Source organism: Asparagus officinalis, chromosome 4 (assembly GCF_001876935.1).
Source record: "Asparagus officinalis chromosome 4, Aspof.V1, whole genome shotgun sequence".
Taxonomy (NCBI): domain Eukaryota; kingdom Viridiplantae; phylum Streptophyta; class Magnoliopsida; order Asparagales; family Asparagaceae; genus Asparagus; species Asparagus officinalis.
Window position 1 is genome coordinate 9,284,677 of NC_033797.1, and position 25,405 is coordinate 9,310,081.

The window sequence follows — 25,405 nt, forward strand, 5'->3', positions numbered from 1 at the left end:
AGCGTAAATTTCATAAGACCCCCAGCGTAAATTTCATAAATGGTGAAGTTACCCTTTTAGTTACTACTGTAGGTTGGTGAAGTTACCCTTTTAGTTACTACTGTAGGTTGGTGAAGTTACCCTTTTAGTTACTACTGATTATTTAGTAAATGAGGGCAAAATTGTCAAAAAGTTCAAGTAACATCTGTCATTCATGGTATACGTAAGTGAGAAAAGTTGGAGAGGTGTCTTCTATGATAAAGTTCATAAAGGCTGTGCAAGCCCTCCAAAGTTCAGGGGGAGTTTTGTGAAATTTACACACTTTTAATGCAACTTTATCTATTCATTGGTGGCAATTATGATATTAATTGGTGTTTCATCTGGGTTACTGCTTAACAGGACTGATAAGGATATTACTCCTATGGGAGGGTTCCCTCACTATGGTGTTGTGTAGGATGACTATATTTTGATCAAGGGTTGCTGTGTTGGGCCCAAAAAGAGAGTTGTCACTCTTCGCCAGTCCCTGTTGAAACAGACCTCTCGATTGGCTCTTGAGGAAATCAAGCTCAAGTTCATCGACACTTCATCCAAGTTTGGGCACGGTCGCCTCCAGACTACGGAGGAGAAGCAGAAGTTTTATGGAAGGCTCAAGGCTTAGGCAGTGCATTTGGATCAGGATGCTTTCAGATAGAACCAGTTTTGTTGTTTGAGATACTTGAATCTGAGACTCCTTAGTTTCCTAGTCTTTGTTTGATGCTATTAATCCCTTTTCTTGCTGGATGTGGATTATGCTACCTTTGAGCTTGCTCATGAAGAGTTTATTTGAGAAATTTGAACTAATAGTTATGTGGCTTCCTCAAATCTTGCGATGTTTTTTTAATAATAATAATAGATTGCTTGCAGAATATTTTGAATATTTGTGCTAAACTTTTTGGATTTGATCAAAATCTAGGTCGTTATTATATTAACTCTTGCGTTTCTACTGGTTTTGTGTCAACCGTACAGTTTCATAAATGATGATATGAACTTTGGTTGCGTCAAAATTTGTTAATTTGGTGCCTTCGTCTTTTTATGATCTCTCTTCTTTTCACTGGTTATATTGTTTTTATGTTGATATCATTACTAGATGTGCTCAGGAGCCTTGGTTGTTCTAACCATATATTTGGTTTAATTTTTGTGTATATCTTATTCTTGCACGGGTATCTTGTTTTTGTGATTCCTTTTTGGTTTATCAGCAAATTCCTGGGTCTTTTGCATGTCATAAAACTTTAAGCTAGATTTCGCTTAGAAATTCTAGCGTTGTGAAATTTTGTCATCTTCAAAATAGGAGAAATTCTAGAACTCGATCATTGTTGAATGAGATGAGCTGTAGGATCAATCTTTTGGCATTTTAACAAAGAGTACCCCCCTCAGTATCTCGCGTTGATGTTATTAGTCTAAATTCCATTCTAAGTGAAGGATGTGGGTTCATGTCTCATAACTTTAAAGCCAAACTTGCTTCCATATGTACTTAAAGATGTTTACGAATATGCAACTTGTGCTGTCAAAGAAAATCCTTGCTTAATTTGTCCTGTAATTCGTACTTACCATTACAAGTACTTAGGTGTATACTGCAATTGAAAGAAGCCATCTTTGGCACACTAAAAGTGCGTGGAACAAATTCGGATCCTCTCCACTACAAAAAGGCAGTGTAAAGATCACTTTATTATTATAATCATTAATTATCTAGTGGGTGATGATGATTTTTCTTTGAGTGCAAATTATGAATTAATGCAATTCATGGAGGTATAATGAGTGTTAAATTTAAAACAAATCATATTTGTCCACTAGGTATTAATGATTATGATCAAAACTAGTGGTTCATCCACTACTTTTACTTTTTTGCAGTGGAGAGGATCCAAATCCCGATTTGAAATCAAGAGTCTTATTTAAGTTTTTAAGGCTTATACCCTGGGGGTCTCTTTGCCAATGTGAAGATACAGTAGAAATAAATCAACTCGGTTCATAACTTTTGTCCCTACAGTTGGAGTAACAGATCTATTTTATCCAATTGATTTACATGCTCTATTTGGATGAAAGATGAAATGTTTGGCAATAAAAATTGATAGGTAAACAATAAAGGAAATATTTGTAACAACAACAAACACTAAAATCAAGTGGAATAACTTACAGGTGAAAAAAAAAATCTTATTGCTCATTATTTCTCTTGGTTGGCTATCAGGACAAACCATGATGCTAATCAAAAGTATGACCAAACAGAGCCTTGTCTTTGGACTTCCAGTAGGGGAAACAAAGAAAAATAATAACAACTTTAGAAACACTGTTGGGATTGAACTCACAACCCGTACCCTTCCGGATCTTGTGACGAAAGTAAGCAAGAAAGAAATCACATCAAATAAAAAATAGAGCTTGCAAGAAAGAATAAGCAAAAGAGAAAAAATCAGATTTAACGAGGTTCAGCAAACGTGCCTACGTCCTCGGGAGCCACACCACAAATTCTTGATTAATTGAAGAAGATTACAATGCTCACAAATAGGTTTTCTCTCTCTCAGATATCATTCTCAAAGTCCTCTCAAAACCCCTCTTTTTCGTGTTCAAATAACCCTAAAATCGTTTACGTATATATAGCATCCCAGAATGTTGGTTTTTGCAGGGTTTCACGTGCAGTCAACCGGTGCCACTGCTTCAGTCGACTGATTGGTCACTCTCGGTTGACCGACAACACAACTTTGATCGACCGGCCAGAGCATGTTTTTAGGGTTGTTTTCCTACAGTTGTTTCGGCCGACTGATCCTTTCTCTTCGGTCGACCGAACTGGGTTTTTCCAGTTTTCTTCGTTGATTTGATTCCAGGTTTGGTCTACACTCTCGAGACTAACAATAGAGGCATGACCTAGTTTCTTGTTGGGTTGTGTGGGTTGATTCCTTGGCTTTCTAATCCTAAATCCTTTATTTGTGCTTTTTTTAAATAGAATTATTTCTAGTGGATTCATGGAATTCGGACAATTTTAGCTGCACTTGCTTTAGCATGACAGAGTTCATGCACGATGAGTTCCCATTTGGCGTTGAACTGGATGAAATCATGGAAGGAGTCGACAGAAAGAGGAAATGGGGTTAGATTTGGCTGGTATACTAGCTATTACTGATCCAGCAAGAGAACTTAATGTTTGTAGGCTAACATGAATTAATATTGAGTGATCATTTTATATATATGGAGCGTTAATGGATGAATTGCTATCTGAGTTTTGCCTTTGAAATATCTCTCTCCATCGAAAGAAATATCTTGTTGGATTATGAAAGTTGAAATCCACAGAATGTCTAGATTTTGACAAATGTGAATTGTATCAAGAAAGATTCAAGGTCTTGGGTGGTATTGTGAGAAACTGATGAAAGTAAAGAATTCTCAACTTTGATTTCTAGAAGCTTATTGTCTTCCCGCCAACCTCCATTCTGTCCATCACAATGAGTTGAAATAGAAAGTTTGAATATCTTTCATTGAAAAACACTTGACAAAGGTAAAATTAGAAACCAAAATAAGGAATCCACACGTACGGTCAAACTTTGTGAGCAACCTGGAAAGTGAGAAGATCCCTTCAACTTGTAGAAAACATGCCAATTTTAGCCAGCATGAATTTTTGTTGTTTCTTTTACAGTCTTTAATGCATTTAAATCTTAAAATTCTAATTACTTACTACGTACCAACATACCAACTTCCCATGCAATTCACAATACCTTGGTATATATGTGTCTGAATATTGTCACTCCAAAGCGGGGGAAAAGAAGAGGAAGAAGAAGAATAAAGAAAGAAAGAAAGAAAGAAAGAAAAAAGATGAGTTAAAAGTTTTAAACAGGCTGCATATGTAAATTTGGTGGTTTTGGGTTTGGATCAGGGTCAACCTTAAATCTATCCAGTTTTAATTTAATTTGAGATTTTCTAAGTCTAATCTCAGTTCCTTCCCAGCCATAGACTCATACTTATTTGAATGGGTGCGAACTTTGTGGGTAACTAACAATGTCTAAATTTGAGATATTTCAGGGCTTAAAATGGTAAACATCACCTGAAACTTCATGCATGAAGAGATTCAGATAGATGTAGGATATAGCCTTGGGTCATAAAGCATACCATAGTGATGGAAGTTTGAAAATTTTGACCAAACAACAATTTGACCCAATTTACACTTGGGTACTACTCTTGATCGCCAAAAAGGCGAAAGTTGCTTCAAAATCATGACATCCTTCATACAGATGCCCCATTATTTGACATTGCCGAGTCTGTAGGACGTTTACATTGGAGTCAAGCATAGAAATTTTAAACAATCAAGCATGATGGTTCTGCACTCCTCCTCTCCCTCTACTTTTTCAGCCTGCATGTGTCTCTAGCCATGCATGGTTTGCACACTCACTGAGTGGGTGGGTGGTTGTGTGCGCTTATTTGTTGTGCGCATACATGCACATGCAGGCCGGTGTGTGGGGGTCTGGGCTGTGGGTTTGTGTTTGTGGGCATGCATATGGGTTTTTTGTTGCATGCACGCATATATGTAGACATGTGTGCGCTTTTCACTGCTCTATGAATTCTTATTTTTTTTCATTAATTTGAAAATGCATGTATATATGCATGTATATGCTAATTATGCGTCAGTGTTTACTACTCTGCAAATTGCTATTTTCCCATTTGAAAGTGCAGTACTTGTGGGGGGGGGGTACGGGTATTTGCTCATGCGTTTTTTTACTGCCCTGCAAATTGCTAATTTTTTTGTTTGAAAATGTACACTCATGTATGCACGTGTGTTCATAGTACTTACCTCATTTGCAGGTTCGCGTTTGTTCACTTCTCTGCTAATTGCTGTTTTTTTTTTCTTTTGAAAATGTAGTACTTAATTATCTCACAACTTTTACCATTTGTGATTGCGGGCTTGTTCGTGCTGTTCTTCAGAGTTGGATCTCAAAAAAGTTTATGACTGGCCGGTACGACCTTGGTTTTCTTGTCTACTTCGACGACTTACGTATCGATCAGTCACCTTTGTTTCATTACTAACATTGTTTTTTGACTTTTTATGGTGCAGTGTGGTTCTGTTTCCTGTTGCAGTCACATTATTCGTTACGTGGTGGTTTATTCAATTTATTGATGGCTTCTTCAGTCCACTATATGAAAGGCTTGGTGTTGATATATTTTGTCAGCTCCTGCTACATTTTATATAAAATCACTGTCATAAATCTTTGCATGCTGACTAATGATTTAAGTCTCAGTTGCCATGCATTTGCATCTATTATAATTAATTGTCTCAGCAGTTTTGTACATCATTATGAGGTTAAACGCCACTATAATCTCAGTATGCCAGCCTACACAGTTAGGAGAGCAGGCATGGTACAAATACGTACCGATGAATGCAAAGATGATTCTTGTTCCTATTTTCATTTTATAAAAATCTCTATCATATGCTGGCCCTATCCTTGTGGAGAGTTTTACTTACGAATAAATTTTCAAAATGGCCTCAAACCAACTTTTTTTTCTTCTAAAACTAACCCTCTTATGTTTTTATTACAAAAACAGACTCACTTTCTGGCCACGTCAGCACCGTGGTCAGAAAGTGGGTCTATTTTTTTAAACAGTTTCCTAATTAGTTGGGGTTGCCAACCCCGACTAATTTGCAAGTTGCAACTGAGGTGTAAATTAGTCGGGGTTGGTAACCCCGACTAATTAGGAAAGTGTTTAAAAAAATAGACTCACTTTCTGGCCACGGTGCTGACGTGGCCAGAAAGTGAGTCTGTTTCTGTAATAAAAACGTAAGAGGGTCTTGTTTTAGAAAAAAAAAATTGGTTTGAAGCCATTTTGAAAAATTCTTCTTTTACTTACTTATATGCTGGATAGAATATTCTCTTTAGTAACCGTCGAGTCTTCTCTAATTAGTAATTAGAGTACTGAAATAAGAAAGAAACAATAATGATATATTATAAAGGAATAAATTTTATTTATGAATTTAGTAATATTTGAAAATCAAATTCTTTAGCGGAATAATATATACTTTGATATTCGATAAGTATTCGTGAATATTTATCAAATACCAAGTATTCAAGTTTGAATTCGAGAAACTAGATATATGAATATTAGATTCCGCATTCGAATTTGATAATTTTAAAGAAATACGAATATGAGCGACTTAGCATTCGATTCGATCGTTTATCATCCTTAATCCTCATGCTCCACACACACCACCTTCCCAAAAAAAAAGACAGTGGGCCCCACTTGAATATTCCGCATCTCAATTCCACGTGTCCAGCTGTAAGACGGTAGTCACCGAAGCGATTGGGCTCATACGAAATACCCCAGTAGACCAAGTCAAAAGTCAAGACTAGGACCATCCTCAGGGGTATTTTCGTCTTTCACCGTCTTACTGCAGTGTACTTCCCAAATTTCTCCGCAAAAATTTTGGCGCATCAGATCGATCACGGAGAGAGAAATTTTGAGAGAGGGAAAAATGGCGGAAGAGAAGGAGTCGACTTCGATCCCGTTGAGCCAAGCGGTGGATCCCGAGGATCCCGCCAAATCTCCACCAACTTCCCCCAATTCCTCAACCCGAAAGGTTCACCTTAGATCTCTCTCCTTTTTTTTTCGCTCTTTTGAGAAAAATTAGGTTCTTTTTTTTAATATCGTGAATCGATTTAGTTATGATCTGATTTTATTAAGTAATATATGTGAGGTGGCGCTTTATTGTTAAGATTCGATATTTTCTCGATTTTTTAATTTAATCAGTATAACGAACAATTTATCAATTCGAAATGATTGGTGGTCGATTTTCTGAGAAATTAGGTATGAAACTGATTAACTAGGAAAATTTTATAAGATAATGACGGCGATCTGTAAATTTCGGCAATCGTCCTACCGATGATGGATTTCTAGTGACAAAAAGTCGTCACTCCTAGCTTAGGTAATTCTTGGTTAATAATAGAGGCAAGACCTAGTTTCTTGTTGGGTTCTGTGGGTTGATTCCTTGGCTTTCTAATCCTAAATCCTTTATTTGTGCTTTTTTTTAAAAAGAATTATTTCTAGTGGATTCATGGAATTTGGACAATTTTTGCTGCACTTGCTTTAGCGTGACAGAGTTCACGCACGATGAGTTCCCATTTTGCGTTGAAGCGGATGAAATCATGAAAGGAGTTGACAGAAAGAGGAAATGGGGTTAGATTTGGCTGGTACTAGCTATTACTGATCCAGTAAGAGAACTTGATGTTTGTAGGCTAACATGAATATTGGGTGGTCATTTTATACGGAGCGTTAATGGATGAATTTCTATCCGAGTTTTGCCTTTGAAATATCTCTCCATCGAAAGAAATATCTTGTTGGATTGTGCAGGTTGATGTCCACAGAATGTTTGGATTTTGATAAATGTGAATTATATCAAGAAAGATTCGAGGTCTTAGGTGGTATGAGTCAGGGTCTTGCTTTGAGTAATTGGTCTGGTCAAACCTTATTGTGAGAAATGGATGAAAGTAAAGAATTCTCAGCTTTGATTTCTAGAAGCTTATTGTCTTCCTGCCAACCTCCATCTGTCCATCACAATGAGTTGAATTTTGAAATAGAAAGTTTGAATATTTTTCATTGAAAAACACTTGACAAAGGTAAAATTAGAAACCAATAAGGAATCCACACGGTCAAACTTTGTGAACAACCTGGAAAGTGAAAAGATCCCTTCAACTTGTAAAAAACATGCCAATTTTAGCCAACATGAATTTTTGTTTTTTTCTTACAGTCTTTAATGCGTTTAAATCTTTAAGTTCTAATTACTTACTACGTACTAACATACCAACTTCCCATGCAATTCACAATACCTTGGTATGTGTCTGATTGTCACTCTAAAGGGGCGAAAAAGAAGAAAGAAGAAGAAGAAGAAAGAAAGAAAGAAGAAAAGATATGTTAAAAGTTCTAAACAGGTTACATATGTAAATTTGGTGGTTTTGGGTTTGGATCAGGGTCAACCTTAAATCTATCCAGTTTTAATTTAATTTGAGATTTTCTAAGTCTAATCTCAGTTCCTTCCCAGCCATAGACTCATACTTATTTGAATGGGTGCGAACTTTGTGGGTAACTAACCTGAGACAAAACCGTAATGGTAATGTCTAAATTTGAGATATTTCAGGGCTTAAAATGGTAAACATCACCTGAAACTTCATGCATGAAGAGATTCAGATAGATGTAGGATATAGCCTTGGGTCATAAAGTATACCATAGTGATGGAAGTTTGAAAATTTTGACCAAACAACAATTTGACCCATTTTACACTTGGATACTCTTGACGCCAAAAAGGCAAAAGTTGCTTCAAAATCATGTCATCCTTCATACGGCTGCCTCATTATTTGGCATTGCTGAGTCTGTAGGACGTTTACATTGGAGTCAAACATAGAAATTTTTAACAATCAAGCATGATGACCTCTCCCTCTACTTTTTCAGCGTGCATGTGTCTCTAGCCATGCATGGTTGCACACTCACTGTGTGGGTGGGTGGTTGTGTGCGCTTATTTGTTGTGCGCATACATGCACATGCAGGTGGGTGTGTGGGGGTCTGGGCTGTGGGTTTGTGTTTGTGCGTATGCATATGGGTTTTTGGTTGCATGCACGCATGTAGACACGTGTGCGCTTTTCACTGCTCTATGAATTCTTTTTTTTTCTTTTGAAAATGCATGTATGCATGTATATGCTAATTATGTGTGTCAGTGTTACTACTCTGCAAATTGCTATTTTCCCATTTGAAAGTGCAGTACTTGTGTGTGTGTATGGGGGGGGGTACGGGTGTTTGCTCATGCGTTTTTTTACTACCCTGCAAATTGCTATTTTCTTATTTGAAAATGAATACTTATGTATGCACGTGTGTTCATAGTACATACCGCATTTGTAGGTTCGCGTTTGTTCACTTCTCTGCTAATTGCTGTTTTTCCTTTTGAAAATGTAGTGCTTATCTCACAACTTTCACCATTTGTGATTGCAGGCTTGTTGTGCTGTTCTTCAAAGTTGGGTCTCAAAAAAGTTTATGACTGGCTGGTACAACCTTGGTTTTCTTGTCTACTTTGACGACTTATGTATCAGTCACCTTTGTTTACTAACATTGTTATTTGACTTTTACGGTGCAGTGTGGTTCTGTTTCCTGTTGCAGTCACATTCTTCATTACGTGGTGGTTTATTCAATTTATTGATGGCTTCTTCAGTCCACTATATGAAAGGCTTGGTGTTGATATATTTGGTTAGCTCCTGCTACATTTTCTTTATATAAAATCACTGTCATAAATCTTTGCATGCTGACTAATGACCTAAGTCTCAGTTGCCATGCATCTATTGTCTCAGCAGTTTTGTACATCATGATGAGGTTAAACACCACTATAATCTCAGTATGCCATCCTACTCAGTTAGGAGAGCAGGCATGGTACAAATACCGATAAATGCAAAGATGATTCTTGTTCCTATTTTCATTTTAAATCTCTATCATATATTGGCCCTATCCTTGTGGAGAGTTTTACTTATGCTGGATAGAATATTCTCTTCAGTAACTGTTGAGTCTTCTCTAATTAGTAATCACTGTACTAAAATAAGAAAGAAACAATAATGACTTCTTTTCACCATCATGGAGACTTGCATCATGATTTTAGACCTTGTGTCATATTTGCGCTAATGTCGAGAAACTTCATTGTATGGGCTGTATTATAGGAAATTGAGATCGTAGCTCTATCCTTGAGGAAAATCTTACTTATCTTGGATAGAATATTCTCTTCTATTTTAAATATCTTCCTAATGTTGAGTCTTCTCTAATAACTATTTTAAAAAATAAAAAGGAAAAATAATGGCTTGTTTTCTCATCATTGAGCTTGCGTCATATTTGCCAATGTGGCAAGAAACTTCACTGTCTGGACTCTTGGCTATATTGTAGGAAATTGATATCACAATTGACTGCTGCACTGTATCTGTTTGCTTATTTCTGCACCTATTCATATGAATTCTGGTCTACTATGTGGTTAAATAGCTATGGCATATTTTATTGACTGATTGAAAACCCTTTTGATTGCTATACATTCAGTTAAGATATCCAAAGTATAATGTATACAAGGAAAGCATGGACGATATATGATAGGAATAAAAATCTGAGTTAATAACTTAATATTCTATTAGAAGGAGATAAATTGTAAATCTCACCGATCCAAAAGTGCATGGATGCTCATCTAAATTGAAAGCCTGTGTCAAACATGCCTTGAGATAGAAACTAACCTGCTTTGAAATTTAATTATGAACCAGAATTTATGGTTCTCAGTATCAAGTTGAATTTTATAATCACCTTGTACCCTGTTTTTCTACTTTCTTCATAGGGGGGCAGGACCAGAGAGAGCGAGAATTTCCATGAATGTGAGCATGTGATGTCCTGGACAAAATGAGTAATAACTGCCTAGAATATGCTGTTGCCTCCACTATATGAAACTTCAGCAGGCAGTAGAATAACACCTATTGTCAAGTAATATACCTGAACTTGAGTTTTATAGGAAGGCTTTTGTTGTTTTCCTTTGCGTGGATACAGTGGGGATAGGTAAGTTTCCCACCGGGATAACTGTGGGGTTTAATATTTTATGATACATCACTAGGAAGTGGTTAAAGACTAACTGTGCCTTCACAGGGAGATGGAGGGAATGGGGAACACTAAACTAACAACCTTTCACTCATTTACTCAGATGCACAAGCATGCATACATTGAATATGATAACTTGGACTAAAAGATTAGCTACTATAACTATAGGCATACTTTGAGTAAATTTTGAGGTTCCATGAATTTCAGAGGTTAGGGTACCAGATCCGAACTCATCTCTAATTGAAAATTTATCTTACTTGAATTTTGTACGAACTTGACATTCACTTTCCTAAAGATAATTAACATTGCATCTATTCTTGGTTTTGTAACTAATCCTGTGTTCTTTGCTTTGTATTCCAGGCCTAGGATTTTTGACCTCTCTATTATTTGTTTTCCTCATCGGCATATTTGTTTCATCATGGCTGGGTTCCACTCTTTTCTGGCTCGGTGAATGGTTTATAAAGAGAATGCCATTTGTTAAGCACATTTATTCAGCATCCAAGCAAATTAGCACTGCCATTTCGCCAGGTATTAATTTTTTATTTTATTTTTGCAAAATATTTACCTTGTTTTCCACACTTCCTATTTTGATGGATTAGCATGGATGCTGGCGCTTTTTTATGTCTGCAGTACTTGTATAATGGGGCTAATGTCGCAAGACCCCCCTGAAATTTTTTATCTCATATACACCCCAAACTTTGGGGTGCCTCACCAAAACCCCTGAACTTTACACTTCTCTCACTGGACGTAATTGGCAAATAACTAAAATGTCCTCAAGAGAAGAAAAGAAAAACCCCAATTGAGGGAAGAGGAGGTAGATTGCCTGTAATGCAAATAACTAAAGTGGAATTTTTTTTAATCTCAGGGGCATTTTGGTTATTTTTCAGTTATAGGTAGGATGTCCTGTGAGAAAAGTGTAAAGTTGATTTAGCTTGCATATCAAATAAGTCATGCACTTCTAAGTTCTCAAGGAATACAGTTCTTTACTCCTAGTATTTAGATCTGATGAATGTTATCAATCATTCATTGGAAAATGTATATATGTATATGTGGACCCACCTACCAAATCACAGAGTCGAGTACATACAATCTCTTGAGTGTGTTTCTGCATGTAGCTCTTGTGTTTCTTGTATACTGTAACGAGCATCTTTTACACAGATCAAAATACTACCGCCTTCAAAGAAGTGGCAATTATTCGTCATCCACGAATTGGGGAATATGCCTTCGGTTTCATCACATCAACAGTGATCCTTCAGGTACCACCAAGATGTCAAATTATTGCCCGTCTCCGCTTCAACTTGCAACTGTGAAACAAATATTGCCATGTTGTCTCGTTTTAGTTGAGAAATGGGAAATTCACTTAAGATAAGTCTGTGGTTTAACAAATTAATGCAAAATGAGAAGTGCAAATTGTGACTTAACATGGGAATGGGAAACGGGAAATGAAACATCTTGCCAGTAAGTTATTGCACTTACTTCTGTGACTTACAATTAATTACTTGTGACATCTTAATCGGCATATTATTGAAAAATAACTAAGTTATTACACTCAGTGCAAGTAAGTTATTTCACTTACTTCTGTGAGGCGTGAATCCACCAATTACTATGAAGAAAAGGAAGAGTTGAAAACTTCTCCATGTTCAATTGCTCGAGGAAATTTGGATAACAAAGAATAAAAAAATGAGGAACTTGGTACATCTTTCTGTTCCTACTTTTTTCTTTGAAAAGAATCAAAATTAGGAAAGAAATAAACCAATTTACCGTGAAACTATTGATTTCCCCATATTATCACAACCAAAATCAGCCCGCAAACTTGTTTTAATTTGTTGGTTACGCTAACAATTATTATCTGTTATTATTACTGCACCTGCAATAACAACTGAAACTGCAAATATTATTTCCAACATCTGAGTTTTCTTTGCTGGAATAATCTGACTCTCTACTAGCCACCATCCACCATCTGTTGCTATATTGATGCATTTGTTCTTATCAATATTGCAGTTCTTGCTACTGTGCCCACAACCCTCTGACTTCTGTCAGTGCCAATGCCAACATTATCATAATTATTGTTCTATTTTCTCCATTGCCATGAGAAACAGTTTTTTTAAACTTAGAAACTATAAAATGATTCTCTTCTTTCAATGACAATTTAACCAATCGCAGAATTAAGAGTCTAATGGTTTATTCTTTTTCAGTTCCTTTTCATCTCCTCTTTATCTTCTCTGTCTCATCATCGTCATCCCCACCCCCACCCCCACTTCCCCAAAACACACACAAACCCCTCCAAAATATAGTAATATAATATCATTTACACATGCATCTCGTGAGAACTAAGAAGGAAGATGATTATTGAAAGACAGTTTTAGTTATTAGTTCACCTATATAAGCAGTGATATGATATGAAACTCACAAAATATCTTTCTCTCTAATTTGAAAGGACGGCTTACTTGGTGTTTTTATTATTTTACGGGTGGAGGTTACCATCTTCCAATTGTGTTGCTGTAATGCTCCTTTACACTGCACTCTATATTGTTTAAAACTTACTTTGGTGTTTGTATGTTATAATGTAATATTATTTTTTTCTGCCTTTTAATATGTGAGGTTTCATAATGTCTTTCTAGTATTTAGTTAAGTTATTTTAGTTCATTTGTCTATTTTTTTGTTGCAGAACGAGAAGGGTGATGAAGAGTTATGCAGTGTTTATGTTCCTACAAATCATCTATATATTGGAGATATATTGTTAGTTAATTCTGAAGAGATTATTAGGCCAAATCTGTCAATTCGTGAAGGAATTGGTTTGGCTCCTTTGTCTCTTTTGTACTCTCTTTATTTATTTCATTTCCTCCTAATAGGTATATATGAAAATCAGAGCTTCATTTCCAGGCATCTCCTTATTACAATTTTCTGCAAGGAGCAAGCATGTGTATTAGTGTAAATAAAAAAATGAAAAAAGTATGTGTCTTGTCAGGAAGTGAAAGATAGCTGAGTTACATTCTTAATTATCTGGTATCCTTTACTCTTATATCATTTGATACCCTTCGTACATTCCCTGGTCTCATTTTTTAACACAAAATCTTCTTCTTTTGGGTAAATTTCAGTGGCATTTTCGAAGTCTAGGGGGGTTATCTCAAATTTTTTAAAGTTTTGTGAAATTTACCCTTTTCTTTTTCCCACACTATTATTCCCTTGGTATCATTTTCTAGCCAGTGGAACACGGTTTATAGTAGGGTATACTAGAAATTTTCTGACGCTAGGGTAGCCATTTAGTTATATTTGATAAACCTGCTTTTATGTAAAAGAAAATCCATCTCCCTATGTGTATTTCCCATATTCTACAATGGTGTGTTTCTTGTTTCTTATGCTTTGATGTTTCTTATGATTATTTTTGGATGCAATGTAGAGATCATAGTTTCTGGAGGGATGACCATGCCACAACTGATCACTCCACTAGAGAGGATTCCTCGTAAGAATCTCAGCATCCAATTGAACAGAATACAGTAACTCATGGAGCGCTCTTAAGGTATGTCACAGTTCTCATTCTCAGTGTTACCAAATTTTGAGTTCTTTATTTGTTTCGAGCAACTTTTTCCCAGATCGAGTTGTACATTAGCATCCCATATTGCCTACAGATAAAAACTTCGGTTGAAACCCTATACAGTCCTACCTAATCCATCCCTGATAACCAGTTATAGCCAAGGTTTCAGATCTGTTCATTTCTACTTGGTTGACTATATGAAAAGTATCCGGTTACAAGTAGCGCACTTGCCTATTCATTGTATAATCTGTCTTCTTGTTGCTGTAAATCTAGATCATAGACATTTCAATTTATCGATTTTATTTTCCATCCTTCTGTTTTAGGTGGTGGTGTTGCAATGATGGGCTATCAGAATAGCAAAAGTAGATGAGGATGTAATCTTCAATCCTAAAGACAGGGCTATTCCGAGACGTGCTGGATCGACAGTGGATATGTTTGCTTGATTTTGTTTTAATCTTTTTGTACTGTTACGTCTTTAGGCCCAATTTGTAAGTGTAATTGTTCTACAATCATGGTTTGTAACCTTTGTGATGTGTAATGTACAGGAATGCAGGTTGGCATTCATTTTCTCTAGACATTGGAACTCCAGCTCGCCAGCTGGGTTCAAAATGGAACTGCACTCATTGTGGCGTGCAGTTGTATGGATATGTGAACATGGGAGATTAATTGGATTTGTATTCTCGAGCTAAATCTTCATTTCCTTGGCCAATAGTAGGTCAAGAAATATTGAATGGTGTTGTGGGTGGCGGTTTCCGAGGATTACAAATAACCTCCGGGTTTTTTTTTCCTCCAGATTTGGCGAGCATATGGATTAACTACTGAATTACTTACAACTCTATTGTACCTCAATTGGGGCATTGGTCTTCACATTTTTAATGCTTTTTACCGGTTGGTTCCATTATCACAAAGCGGCCCGGCTTGGTTCCAAGATGTAGAGCCAACCTTTTCTTCTGAATTTGGACCAGCAATATGCGTAGTGAGCTGGGCGTCACGGTCATAAATAAATGAGGAATATTAAATGAGAGCCCCAGGCATCGCAAGCTGGAGTAGCTCAGTTGGTTAGAGCGTGTGGCTGTTAACCACAAGGTCGAAGGTTCAAGCCCTTCCTCTAGCGTGTTAAATTTCTTTTTAAAATACTAAAAAAGAAAGTTTCTCTCTTCTATATATATAATGCATCTTTATTACATAATAGCATTTTTAAACTTTTACGTGTTATCTTACATTTTACAGATAGCTAAGACGCATCCGTACCAAACAAACATATATATTGCTTGCATTGGAACTCCAGATTAAAATCAGAACCTTTCAACGAGATAAATTTTTTTTCCCCGAGTCTTTCTAAATGGAATATGATCCAAAAACTTACGTCATGATTTGTTAACTTTGTAAAAGTGAATATTTCCACGTTCCACATTCATGACACTTTTTTAGAAATATTATTGATATTAAGTAGCAAGAAAATTTTATATCCAACATTTGCATATTTTGTACATGTCACATATTCCACAAAATGGATGTACTTTCACCGTTCACAAAACCCTTTAGCACGTCTGACAATTGCTTTTTCAGATAATATCAATTTTGTCATTAAAAAAATATGACATCTGTAGCTCAGTTGGTTAGAGCGTGTGGCTGTTAACCACAAGGTCGAAGGTTCAAGCCCTTCCTCTAGCGTGTTAAATTTCTTTTTAAAATACTAAAAAAGAAAGTTTCTCTCTTCTATATATATAATGCATCTTTATTACATAATAGCATTTTTAAACTTTTACGTGTTATCTTACATTTTACAGATAGCTAAGACGCATCCGTACCAAACAAACATATATATTGCTTGCATTGGAACTCCAGATTAAAATCAGAACCTTTCAACGAGATAAATTTTTTTTCCCCGAGTCTTTCTAAATGGAATATGATCCAAAAACTTACGTCATGATTTGTTAACTTTGTAAAAGTGAATATTTCCACGTTCCACATTCATGACACTTTTTTAGAAATATTATTGATATTAAGTAGCAAGAAAATTTTATATCCAACATTTGCATATTTTGTACATGTCACATATTCCACAAAATGGATGTACTTTCACCGTTCACAAAACCCTTTAGCACGTCTGACAATTGCTTTTTCAGATAATATCAATTTTGTCATTAAAAAAATATGACATCTTTATTAGCAAAAAATGATAAGTGACTCGAAAAATTTGTCTCGTTTATCACCTGTAAAGCTATATAGTAAGCAATATTATGAACGGATCTGCTCCGAATTATCACGCCTAAAATATTAGATACGCACAAGATTGTATATTTGTAATTGCAAATATATTCTACAAAACTAAGTTGTCGGTTCCTCTCTATTATATTTCATAACATTCAAGAACCACAATGTCTTCATGCTAGCCATTTAATCAATAAACCAGAGAACCAAATCATACTTATTGGTACAGCTACAAAACTTAGGAAGCTCCAACAAAAACAACCGGAAACAAAGACAACGGCATTACTTCAAGACCCAAAAACCATAGTAAACCAAGCCACTCTTGTCCAAAAAAAAAGAAGAACATGAACTTTGAGAGCAACTAAGAAGACAGAAGAGCAAGATGAGTTCAAAAAAAAGTTAACACAGCTGGTCTTGAATATAATTAAGCCTTCTTTCTCACAACTTTCCAGGGGGGATTTAGATACTCTGAAGCTGGGAAAAGGAAATTCTGATTACTGAACGGTTGATGGTGCTCGCATGCTTGCATACGAGAGCCTCAGTTGCCTGCTCCTCATCGTCAAACAAGACCAAAGCTTGTGTCTTTCCGTTCACTTCGAAAAGCTTGCTGTTAATAATGGTCCCATGCTCCTCCAAATGGGTCAAAAGATCATCCTCAGCGATGTCCTGAGGGAGGGAGGAGATATGGATCATCTTCGTTGGAGAGCAGCAGTATCGATAGTTCTTTACTGCATTGTTGTTGAAGCGGTTAAGGCTGGATCCTGTGTACTCGTGGACATCAGAGGATGGGGTTATGTGTGGGAACTTTGAGAAATTCACCTCCATCCTCTTACCAAACAACATAGCTCCCTACAACCGAAGAGTGAGAAAAGAGAGGTGAACTTAAACATCAACAGAAAGGTGCCATAGTATTTGGTAGTCTCAGACATGAAACGGGTTCCAATTCTATGCTTCCAAAAGATGGGGGCAGGAGTATTATTCAATGCAACAAGACTATACATGCAGACGACTATAATGCTCAGAAATTGCAAGAATAATAATAGGCTGACTCGCAACCCTCGGAATGACATCATACATGAAAATGTTGGATGGAGGTTTTGTGGGTCATAACAAATAAAAGTTAGGAGAAGGGCTTAGGTTTTCAAGAATAATTTAGTTATTAGGTTGAAGTCCAGGGGTTCATGCATGGGCCTGACAGCTGAGAAGCACTGAGCATATATAATGAGAAATAAAACTTAAGGCGAGGAGAAATAATAAAGACTTGACAAGAGGAAACCTTTAAGAAGTGCATAGCCAGCTCTGCCTGAAAACCATCCCCCATTTGAACAAGCGCATGATCGGGCTTATTGCGCAACAATTTGATTCTCACAATGTTGCCATATATAGAGAACAAGTTGAAGAGCTTGTCTTCGTCAATTTTCTGCAATAAAAAAAAGGTCAGAGAACAGGCTTTGAATAGAGCTGGCAAACACTAAAACAACTTAGAACTTACATCAGGATCCAAGTTAGTGACCAATAGTGTGCACCTATCGTTTGTACCAGTCACTCCAGGAGGCAAGCTACCACCAAATGCAGCTAAAATTGCACCCATCTAAGGGGGGGAAAAGGTTCAACAATTTAACATGAAAAGGAGCTCATCGAAACATACTTAAAAATATAACTGGAGTAACGGTTGAAACCAAATTAACCAAAAGTGAAGAAAATAAAAATGGCACTTGAAACAGGAAAACCTGCATAACAGCAATACCAACCTGTCCATATGCACCTGATGCAAGAAAGGGAGACAACAAAGACTAGTAAGCATCACGACAACAAGGGAGGACCCTAAAATTAGTGATAAATCAAGAGAACCAACCTCTGCCGCCGTGCGGTTGATATCCATAATAGCCACCATCACCGTATCCAGCCTGGTATAAACATGAACGAAATGAAAGAATGTTACCACATCAAGACAAGCATCAAGGGAATATAAACAAAACATAATCAAAAAAGTATTAAACACATAAATATATACAAGGTTCCATACAAGCAGCTGAAAAACAGACTGAAACCAGATGAATAAACAAGAAGCAACTTACTTGTGAAGACCGGCCCCTTTGTTCAGTTGGTAAGGAGGAATTAGTGAAATCTCTGAACAAAGGAAATGAACATCTTCCGTAAGATGCAACAAATTCTGGGAAACTAATAAATGTAACGGGCAAAAGAAAACAAGTACTAAAGCAGAACAAGCAACATGAAGAAAAGAAGCCATCATCCTCATCTAAATCTCCCTTTATACACACTATTATTCATGCCTTCCAAGCTAAAACAAAATATCATTTGGATGTTTAGAGCAAAGGAAATAAATGGTTTTTGCTAAATTATGAAGAAGTTTTTGCCTAGCCAAGTTAGTGAGCTTCCCAAGGCCTTAGCAACCTTAGTTACGAATCTTATGACTCAATCTACTTAAAAGATAGAAGATACCAAAGTTTTCCTTGGGTACCAGGAATGCTAAACATTCATTCTCTGTATAGTTTTTGCAATGATACACACTCTAGTTTTAGTAGAAATTATCATAATTCGCAGTGGGTATTAACAATAATTACTATCCATTGAATGGAAGCAATAGTCTGTGTTCTGCTTTTAGGGAAGCTCTCTCACAACAGCGTCTTCTAGGGTATATACTAAAATGGAAAAAAATGTTATGATATCTCATACGTTATGGGTCTTCTTCCACATTTTTAAGCTTCTTAAAATTAACGGTTTTTTCTCTCCTAGAAACAACATTTAAAATAGTCATTCTACAGTAGCCACCTTTGATTGACAGTTTATGCATAAATCACCTTTAAAGCATGACTTATTGCAATCAACCATATGGGCCAACCTTTCAGTAAGGTCCTTTCGGTAATTGATCCCACCAAACCCCCATTAATGATCATATCTCTAATGTATTTGGTATTTGACAACTAATTATTACACAACAAAAGAACTTAATTGAAAAGTGAACCCTGATGGTTGATTGCAACAAAAATCTGTTTAAAGGTGGTCTATGAATAAATTGACAATCAAAGTTGGTTTTTTGTAGAATGACTCTATTTTAAAAGTGGTTTCTTGGGGGAAACCTAAAATTAATGCAGAGCTCACTAAAGCCTCGCGCAACCTTACAACTAACCCTAATAGTTCTTTAGGATTTTTGAATGTTAAGCCAAAGTCAAATTTCTTTAATTAAGCTCTACATGGAAACCCTCAACTTTGAACTGATCAGAATTGACATACCACAATAACAAACCCAAAAAAAGCCTACAGGACCCTCTTTCCAAGTAGAGAACAAAGATGTAAAAAAAATGCTATTTAATTATGAGTAAACAAAAGCTAGCATAGGCTAGTATACCTTGATCGCTCATTGTTGTAATTAACTTGCAGTTCACTGAGACTGTGCATTGGACAGGGGAAACGAATTAGTAAGACATCCAGAAAACAAACATATTTCACTCATGAAAGATTTATAGTATGCAGGAGGGTACTTGGAAAATTGTATGTCTAGTTGACAACAGCCATCATAAATGTTGCGCCCCTACACAGACAAACACATTGCCTGAAGATAAGTTTTCAAAATAAAGACATCTACCATCCCCTAAAATTTTCCAAGCATGATCACTGTTACATACTTGTAGAGAATTCATTGCTTCCACCGCATTTTGCTGTGATTGAAATTGTATAAGAGCTTGAAAGCCTGCACAGCAAGAAAATACTTATGAGACTGGTGTTAGATTTTTGTATAACTGGAAAAGTAGAATACATGCAGAATGTATACTCACAAGCTCTGATAAAAGTCAGGACGTATATTATAATATCAAGACATAAAATAACTAATGACAATCAGAACAATATAATTATTTAAAGCTATCTCAAAATTCTCAGCCAGATATGAAAGTCAAATCTGTAGAAACACTTTTAATCCAGAAAGTTTGTTTATTAAGAAGAGAGAAGACTTGAAGAAGCTGACCAGCTGACTTCTGAAAGGTGACGATCTTCTCTACAAATCCATATGGAGAAAACACTTGATGCAGCACTTCCACCGTTATAGGATAGAGCATTGTGTGAATAGTGACTAAGAGGATTCGATTGGGTTGCGAATCCTGAGTACCCAACAGCAGACGATCATACAGACAGAAGAGAGAGAGGAATAAATAGAGAAGAATAAGTAGCAAGTAGAATTATTGAAGAGAAGAATTTGTTTAAAGCCTTCACTTATATAAAGAAAGAGAGGAACAAAAGAACTACTCTACTGTCGCGCAAGTCGAATGTTAGAGAAAGAAGAGATAAATTCTTGTCACCATTTATAAACATAGATGCTCTATAAAAAGAAGTTATGATTCTTAACATCATTATATATCCTAGAAGCCACAGAAGAGATCATTACTTCAAGACAACAAGGAAAAGAGAAACTACTCTTCTTCCAATTTAAGGCATCGTTTCACCAATTTACTGAGTTATCATAACTGATGTTTGTCACCCAAGAAAGAAGAGATAAATTCATGCTGCTATTAGAATATATGCAGAATAAATCTTTTATAAGCCATTGGTAGTTCAAATAGAATAAGTAGACCTACTTAAGTATTTAATTGTTAATAGTAAGTCAATGAAGGCTCGCAAAATTCCACAGGCATACTTCACCATTACGCATTCTGTAGAGTATTTTAATGTCATACGCGATGTCACCCTAGTAAATTTTCACATTCATTCTCTAGATTAGTTAAGTTTTGCTAAAGGGAAATTGTCAGCCTAAAAATTCTTATTCAAGAGGTAAGCAGCACATAGAAATATTATAATATTGGACAAGAGTAAGTTGTCAAAACAGCATTGCAAGGGTACCAACAAAAGAGCAACAAAGTTTTCTCAGTAAAGAGCCTATTCCACGGGAAAAAAGATTAATAAAATTGTTGGAGTTAAAAGTGAACTAGGAGGGAGATTTCGGTAATTAAAACAATTTCATATGCAGTACCAGTAAGTGGGCCTGACTCATCAACAAGACAACTAAAATATCATTGACAAACGGGAAAACAATGTCACGAAATAGGAAACATCTTCCTAATGTGATGCCTTAGGTAATTAAGAAGTAAGAAGTCGGTTTAGAATTACACCATGGACAGTCTCAATGGATGATCCAAACTCCTCATTTTGATCCAAATTGTTTATTTATGAAAAATCCTGTGATTGAAACACTTCTTCACTGTTAATCCCAGGTGCCCTATTATTGCAAAAAAAAAAGCCCAATTTGTGACCATCAGCTGCATGATAAGCAGATAAGGTATCAACATTGCATGATCCTCAATAGACAAGTATTACAGTGCACAAAGATCACGACGAACGAAGTAAAACATCCATAGGAACTATTCCAAGAGATTTTACTCTGATTCATTAGGCAACTATCCAATGAGTACGTTAGGGTATGGAAAAGTTGTTTATAGATAGTACTGATGAATGCCCTCTTTAGGTCAAGTACAGAATCTTACAAGTATTACAAAAGTTGTATCCTACATTGCAGTAGAAATAGGGGAATAAATACAGTCTTCAATGGAGAAACAGGACAACATTTGCTAGCAAGAGAAACTACGAGGGAAACAAGTGATGTTCACGCTGCAAAAATATACCATCAGACGAGTAAACCTTCTCGAAAGAAATTAGTTCACAAGATATTCTTTTCATTAGCTAAACAGAATTTTCTTAACAAAAATACAGTCTTTTTTATATTTAACTTTTATTTTTTAGTATTCACAACTTACAAGATTGTAGAGATAATAAAGTCCGTGATCCAGAGGTTTTTTTTTTTGGGTTCAATTGGAAGGTTTGACAATAAAGTCTTAAGTCTATTGACTTTATTGAAGCTAGAGGAAGTCTTAGGGTCAGACCATGAATTAGAAGTTTATATGTTTTCCTATCCATCCTGAGGGCTAAACCTTTCAAAGTGGCATGCCTGATGGGATCAAACAAGAATATCGCCAATTTAGAGACAAAGCTTTTGCCTAATGGTTCTTCTCCAGCAATAGAAAATCTCAAAACGAGTTTTTACCTAGCATCGTAACAAGATGGTACAGATGTAATTCAACATACAGATTAGAAACAGAAAAATCAACAATTCACTCTTTTATTGATGAGAGTGCATCTTATTGGAAGAAGTTACACATAAAATTGCGGTTACTTCACTGGACATATCAATAAATTTTTTGAAGATATCGGAACAACAAGTGGACATTTCAAATGAGCTGACAATGGCTTACCTCAGGCATCTAGTTCATTTAGCCTAACTATATATAATTCAATACTTCATAAAACTGTCATATGACCTAAAAAGTTATTAAACTCAAGCTGAGGCCCAGGTTAGTCATTGTAAAGAAGGTGGCCCCATTAGCGAGAAGGTAGCCTGTATATGACAATAATACCAACATCTACCAATCAATGACGCTTTTCTGTGCAAACCTTTATCATTATGAACTTCCCATCCTAATTGAAATTACTGACTTGTGTCACTTTTCCCACTTGTATAAATGAGCTAGTGACAACTCCATCACTAAGTAGCTGTTGTTATAGTTTACCCAGCAAAAAAACTGAACAGACCTTAAGAACCCTTAATTGATGAATCATTTTGAGCCCAGAGCTAAACATCTTTCCGACTTTCACTAGCCCTTATTGAGTTTTTTTTCCCCGTCTTAATATAGCCTTTTAAGATCCTTAGTCGAAAGGGAAGTAGCAACTTCCTCAAAATAATTTCTCAATCTTCCATACAAATCAGATTATTAACCGATTCAGCAGTAACCCTAATAGAGTTCTGAACCTAAGAAGGTTAAGAAGATGGAGACCATAAGACTCAAATGACCAAAACTGAGTTTTATGTGGGTGATATCACATCCTCTTTTACCTTGGAGATTCTAAATCTCCTGCACTTCCCACAATAACCACTACATTCCTCAGTCATTCATCTTCAGATTATCATAGTATGAAACCAGCTTCATCCCCTTTGGATGTCTGTGCAAGCATAGTCTGATCCTCGACCTCTATACCCTGAAAGAACCTTCTCTCAAAAAGTCAATGAATTTAAGGATGATAGTGCCACCAAAATATCAAATTTGTGTACGAGTCATCAATCAAAGAATTCATATTGTGAGAGAATGTTCTATGGCCTGAGAATAGTACAAAGAACCATCACTGGGCATAGGCGTCAAATATGAAAGCTTAAAGGGATTGAGGGACCAAAGCGCCATATATATACTTGGAGCACCCATCTTGTTCAACAAGCCATCAGGGTGAATACACCTATACAAATAGAGGTACGCCAGATTTGATCACAGACAATAAGTAATTAGTAAATCAAAGGAGATCCACAGATGAAACTCATAATTGTAAACTATGAAATTTGTTCCTAAACATTGATACATTAAAAGTTGACTCATTTCATCAGAAAATAAACATTCAAGCAAATATTTCGTTGAATGTGAAAATAAGCTTATTGAACAGCTTTTATTAGTTCATTCATATATGGCAGTATCACTTATTCAACACTTAACAGCTTATCAAAAGTGCTATAGTATGTGGATGGCCTTATATACTCTTTTTCAGTGTCCCACAGCCCAAACCACCAATTATGAAAGGACACCAAATAGTCCATACACACAATGGCATTACTCAGTTACCCGAAACTAACCTGATCTGCACCCTTCTGTCTATGAGAGTTCTGTTCTGCTGTAGTTAGCTCTTGATGAGACGAGAATTGTATATAAACGTTCCTTCCCCTGAAACATCATCAGGAAAACGAATCCTATAAATATTTGCAATGAATAAATTTATTTTTTCCAGCTCAGAACCGAAGAACAGCTATTATGATATTAGCTAATGAAAAATTACTTGTACCCAGCAAACAATGAACAGAAAAAACAGAAAGTACAGAGCATATTAACACCTAACACTGGGTTGAACGCTTGTATAGTATTCAACCGCACTAACAGCAGAACTCACATCTTCCATCTGAAGAAGAGCCTGTGACCATAGTGAATTCTAATGTTATTTTTCTATTTAATGAGAAATCGATAAATGGGAAAGTAAACAAACAAAAAATTGTAAAAAAAATGACCTGATTTTTTGCCCGTAACATTACAAGCTTATTGACAATGCCAAATTGCTGAACCAGTTCCAGCAAATCATTCTTAAAACAAGAGGAACAGAGAGAAAATTAACAAATTAATGATATGTTACCACAAAAAGTTAGGATTTAGACATGATTTGTAGTCAAAATAAATTATAAAAATGAAGAAATGAAATACCTCAGATATTTCATGACCCACGTTTCGGATGTGAAGAACTTTGGATGGATCTGACATCTGCAACGCAAGTAAATATCAAAAGAAATCTCAAAAATTCGAATATTTGATTCTGAAGTGAAAAGGGAACGAACTCAGAAACCCTAGGAATTAGCGATGGAGCAAATCGAACGAATGGAAATCGCAAGAGATTACCTTGTCGAGTGATTGGAGCTTGATTAGGGTTTTTGAAGAGTCTAACGAGATCAAATCGAGAGCGGAGAGGTTTTGCTTAGGGTTTTCGTATCTCTTCTATTTCACCCTTTTTTTTTAGCCCTAAAATGTTTTTTGAGGGAGGAGATCGTTCGTTAATTCGTCATAAGATGTTTCGCGGATTAGTTTATGCTATACCTTCACGTTTTTTGGTTATTTGCGCTTTAATACCCCAACATTTCACCCATTGTTTATCTGAATAGCCAGATGTTCTATTTTTTGTAATTTCATATCCCAAATAATTAAATCAACGTTAATTTGATAATTTAATATCCCAAGTGCCGTGGTTTTACCCTGTTTCTCACTTCGTCGAAACTGAAACAAATTTTGTAAAAGAACTACTCATCATACATATGTCTATCTTGAAATTATTAAACCAAAAATTAAATCAGCACCCGTGACTTTGGGGTATTGAATTGTCTTGTTTTTAGATACCAATAAACCATTTTTACCTATTTTCTAATAAAGTTTTGATTGAATTCCTCATATATATTTTTTCGCCTTTCAATCTTATGTTTTTATCTTTAATTAG

General features: G+C 35.9%; 2 protein-coding genes, 1 non-coding gene and 1 pseudogene across 4 annotated transcripts; 3 read left to right on the forward strand and 1 right to left on the reverse strand.

The window, feature by feature from the left end:
* The window catches only part of LOC109836552, a 5,142-nt pseudogene extending 4,249 nt beyond the window's left edge, over window positions 1-893 (forward strand).
* Window positions 6,395-14,875, forward strand: LOC109836555 (protein LIKE COV 2-like). Its single transcript, XM_020404479.1, has 8 exons — window positions 6,395-6,559; window positions 8,959-9,011; window positions 9,101-9,210; window positions 10,939-11,106; window positions 11,737-11,834; window positions 13,247-13,373; window positions 13,979-14,098; window positions 14,437-14,875. The coding sequence occupies exons 1-7, from the start codon at window positions 6,455-6,457 to the stop codon at window positions 14,077-14,079; spliced, it is 762 nt and encodes a 253-aa protein (XP_020260068.1). The 5' UTR covers window positions 6,395-6,454; the 3' UTR covers window positions 14,080-14,098; window positions 14,437-14,875.
* On the forward strand, window positions 15,154-15,227 carry TRNAN-GUU. Its single transcript has one exon. It is a non-coding gene; the product is annotated as a tRNA-Asn (tRNA).
* On the reverse strand, window positions 16,496-24,971 carry LOC109836554 (polypyrimidine tract-binding protein homolog 3-like). Of its 2 annotated transcripts, XM_020404476.1 has the most exons (15): window positions 24,817-24,971; window positions 24,625-24,681; window positions 24,435-24,506; window positions 24,264-24,340; window positions 24,009-24,096; window positions 20,313-20,445; window positions 19,975-20,039; window positions 19,831-19,880; window positions 19,698-19,739; window positions 18,406-18,457; window positions 18,183-18,234; window positions 18,079-18,092; window positions 17,820-17,918; window positions 17,604-17,747; window positions 16,496-17,176 (listed from the first exon to the last, which is right to left on the reverse strand). In XM_020404476.1, the coding sequence occupies exons 2-15, from the start codon at window positions 24,679-24,681 to the stop codon at window positions 16,787-16,789; spliced, it is 1,335 nt and encodes a 444-aa protein (XP_020260065.1). In that variant the 5' UTR covers window positions 24,817-24,971; the 3' UTR covers window positions 16,496-16,786. The 2 variants fall into 2 exon arrangements, with proteins under 2 accessions (XP_020260065.1, XP_020260067.1); XM_020404478.1 differs by lacking the exons at window positions 24,264-24,340; window positions 24,435-24,506.

Excerpts from the sequence above, each read along its gene's own strand:
- LOC109836554 (XM_020404476.1), bottom strand. The coding sequence starts at position 24,681 with ATGTCAGATCCATCCAAAGTTCTTCACATCCGAAACGTGGGTCATGAA. Across the intron at positions 19,881-19,974 it reads AAGCAATGAATTCTCTACAA|GGGCGCAACATTTATGATGG; the intron begins GTATGTAACAGT and ends TTGTCTGTGTAG. Across the intron at positions 19,740-19,830 it reads CTAGACATACAATTTTCCAA|TCTCAGTGAACTGCAAGTTA; the intron begins GTACCCTCCTGC and ends TCCAATGCACAG.
- LOC109836555 (XM_020404479.1), top strand. The coding sequence starts at position 6,455 with ATGGCGGAAGAGAAGGAGTCGACTTCGATCCCGTTGAGCCAAGCGGTG. Across the intron at positions 9,211-10,938 it reads GCTTGGTGTTGATATATTTG|GCCTAGGATTTTTGACCTCT; the intron begins GTTAGCTCCTGC and ends TTTGTATTCCAG. Across the intron at positions 13,374-13,978 it reads GTCAATTCGTGAAGGAATTG|AGATCATAGTTTCTGGAGGG; the intron begins GTTTGGCTCCTT and ends GATGCAATGTAG.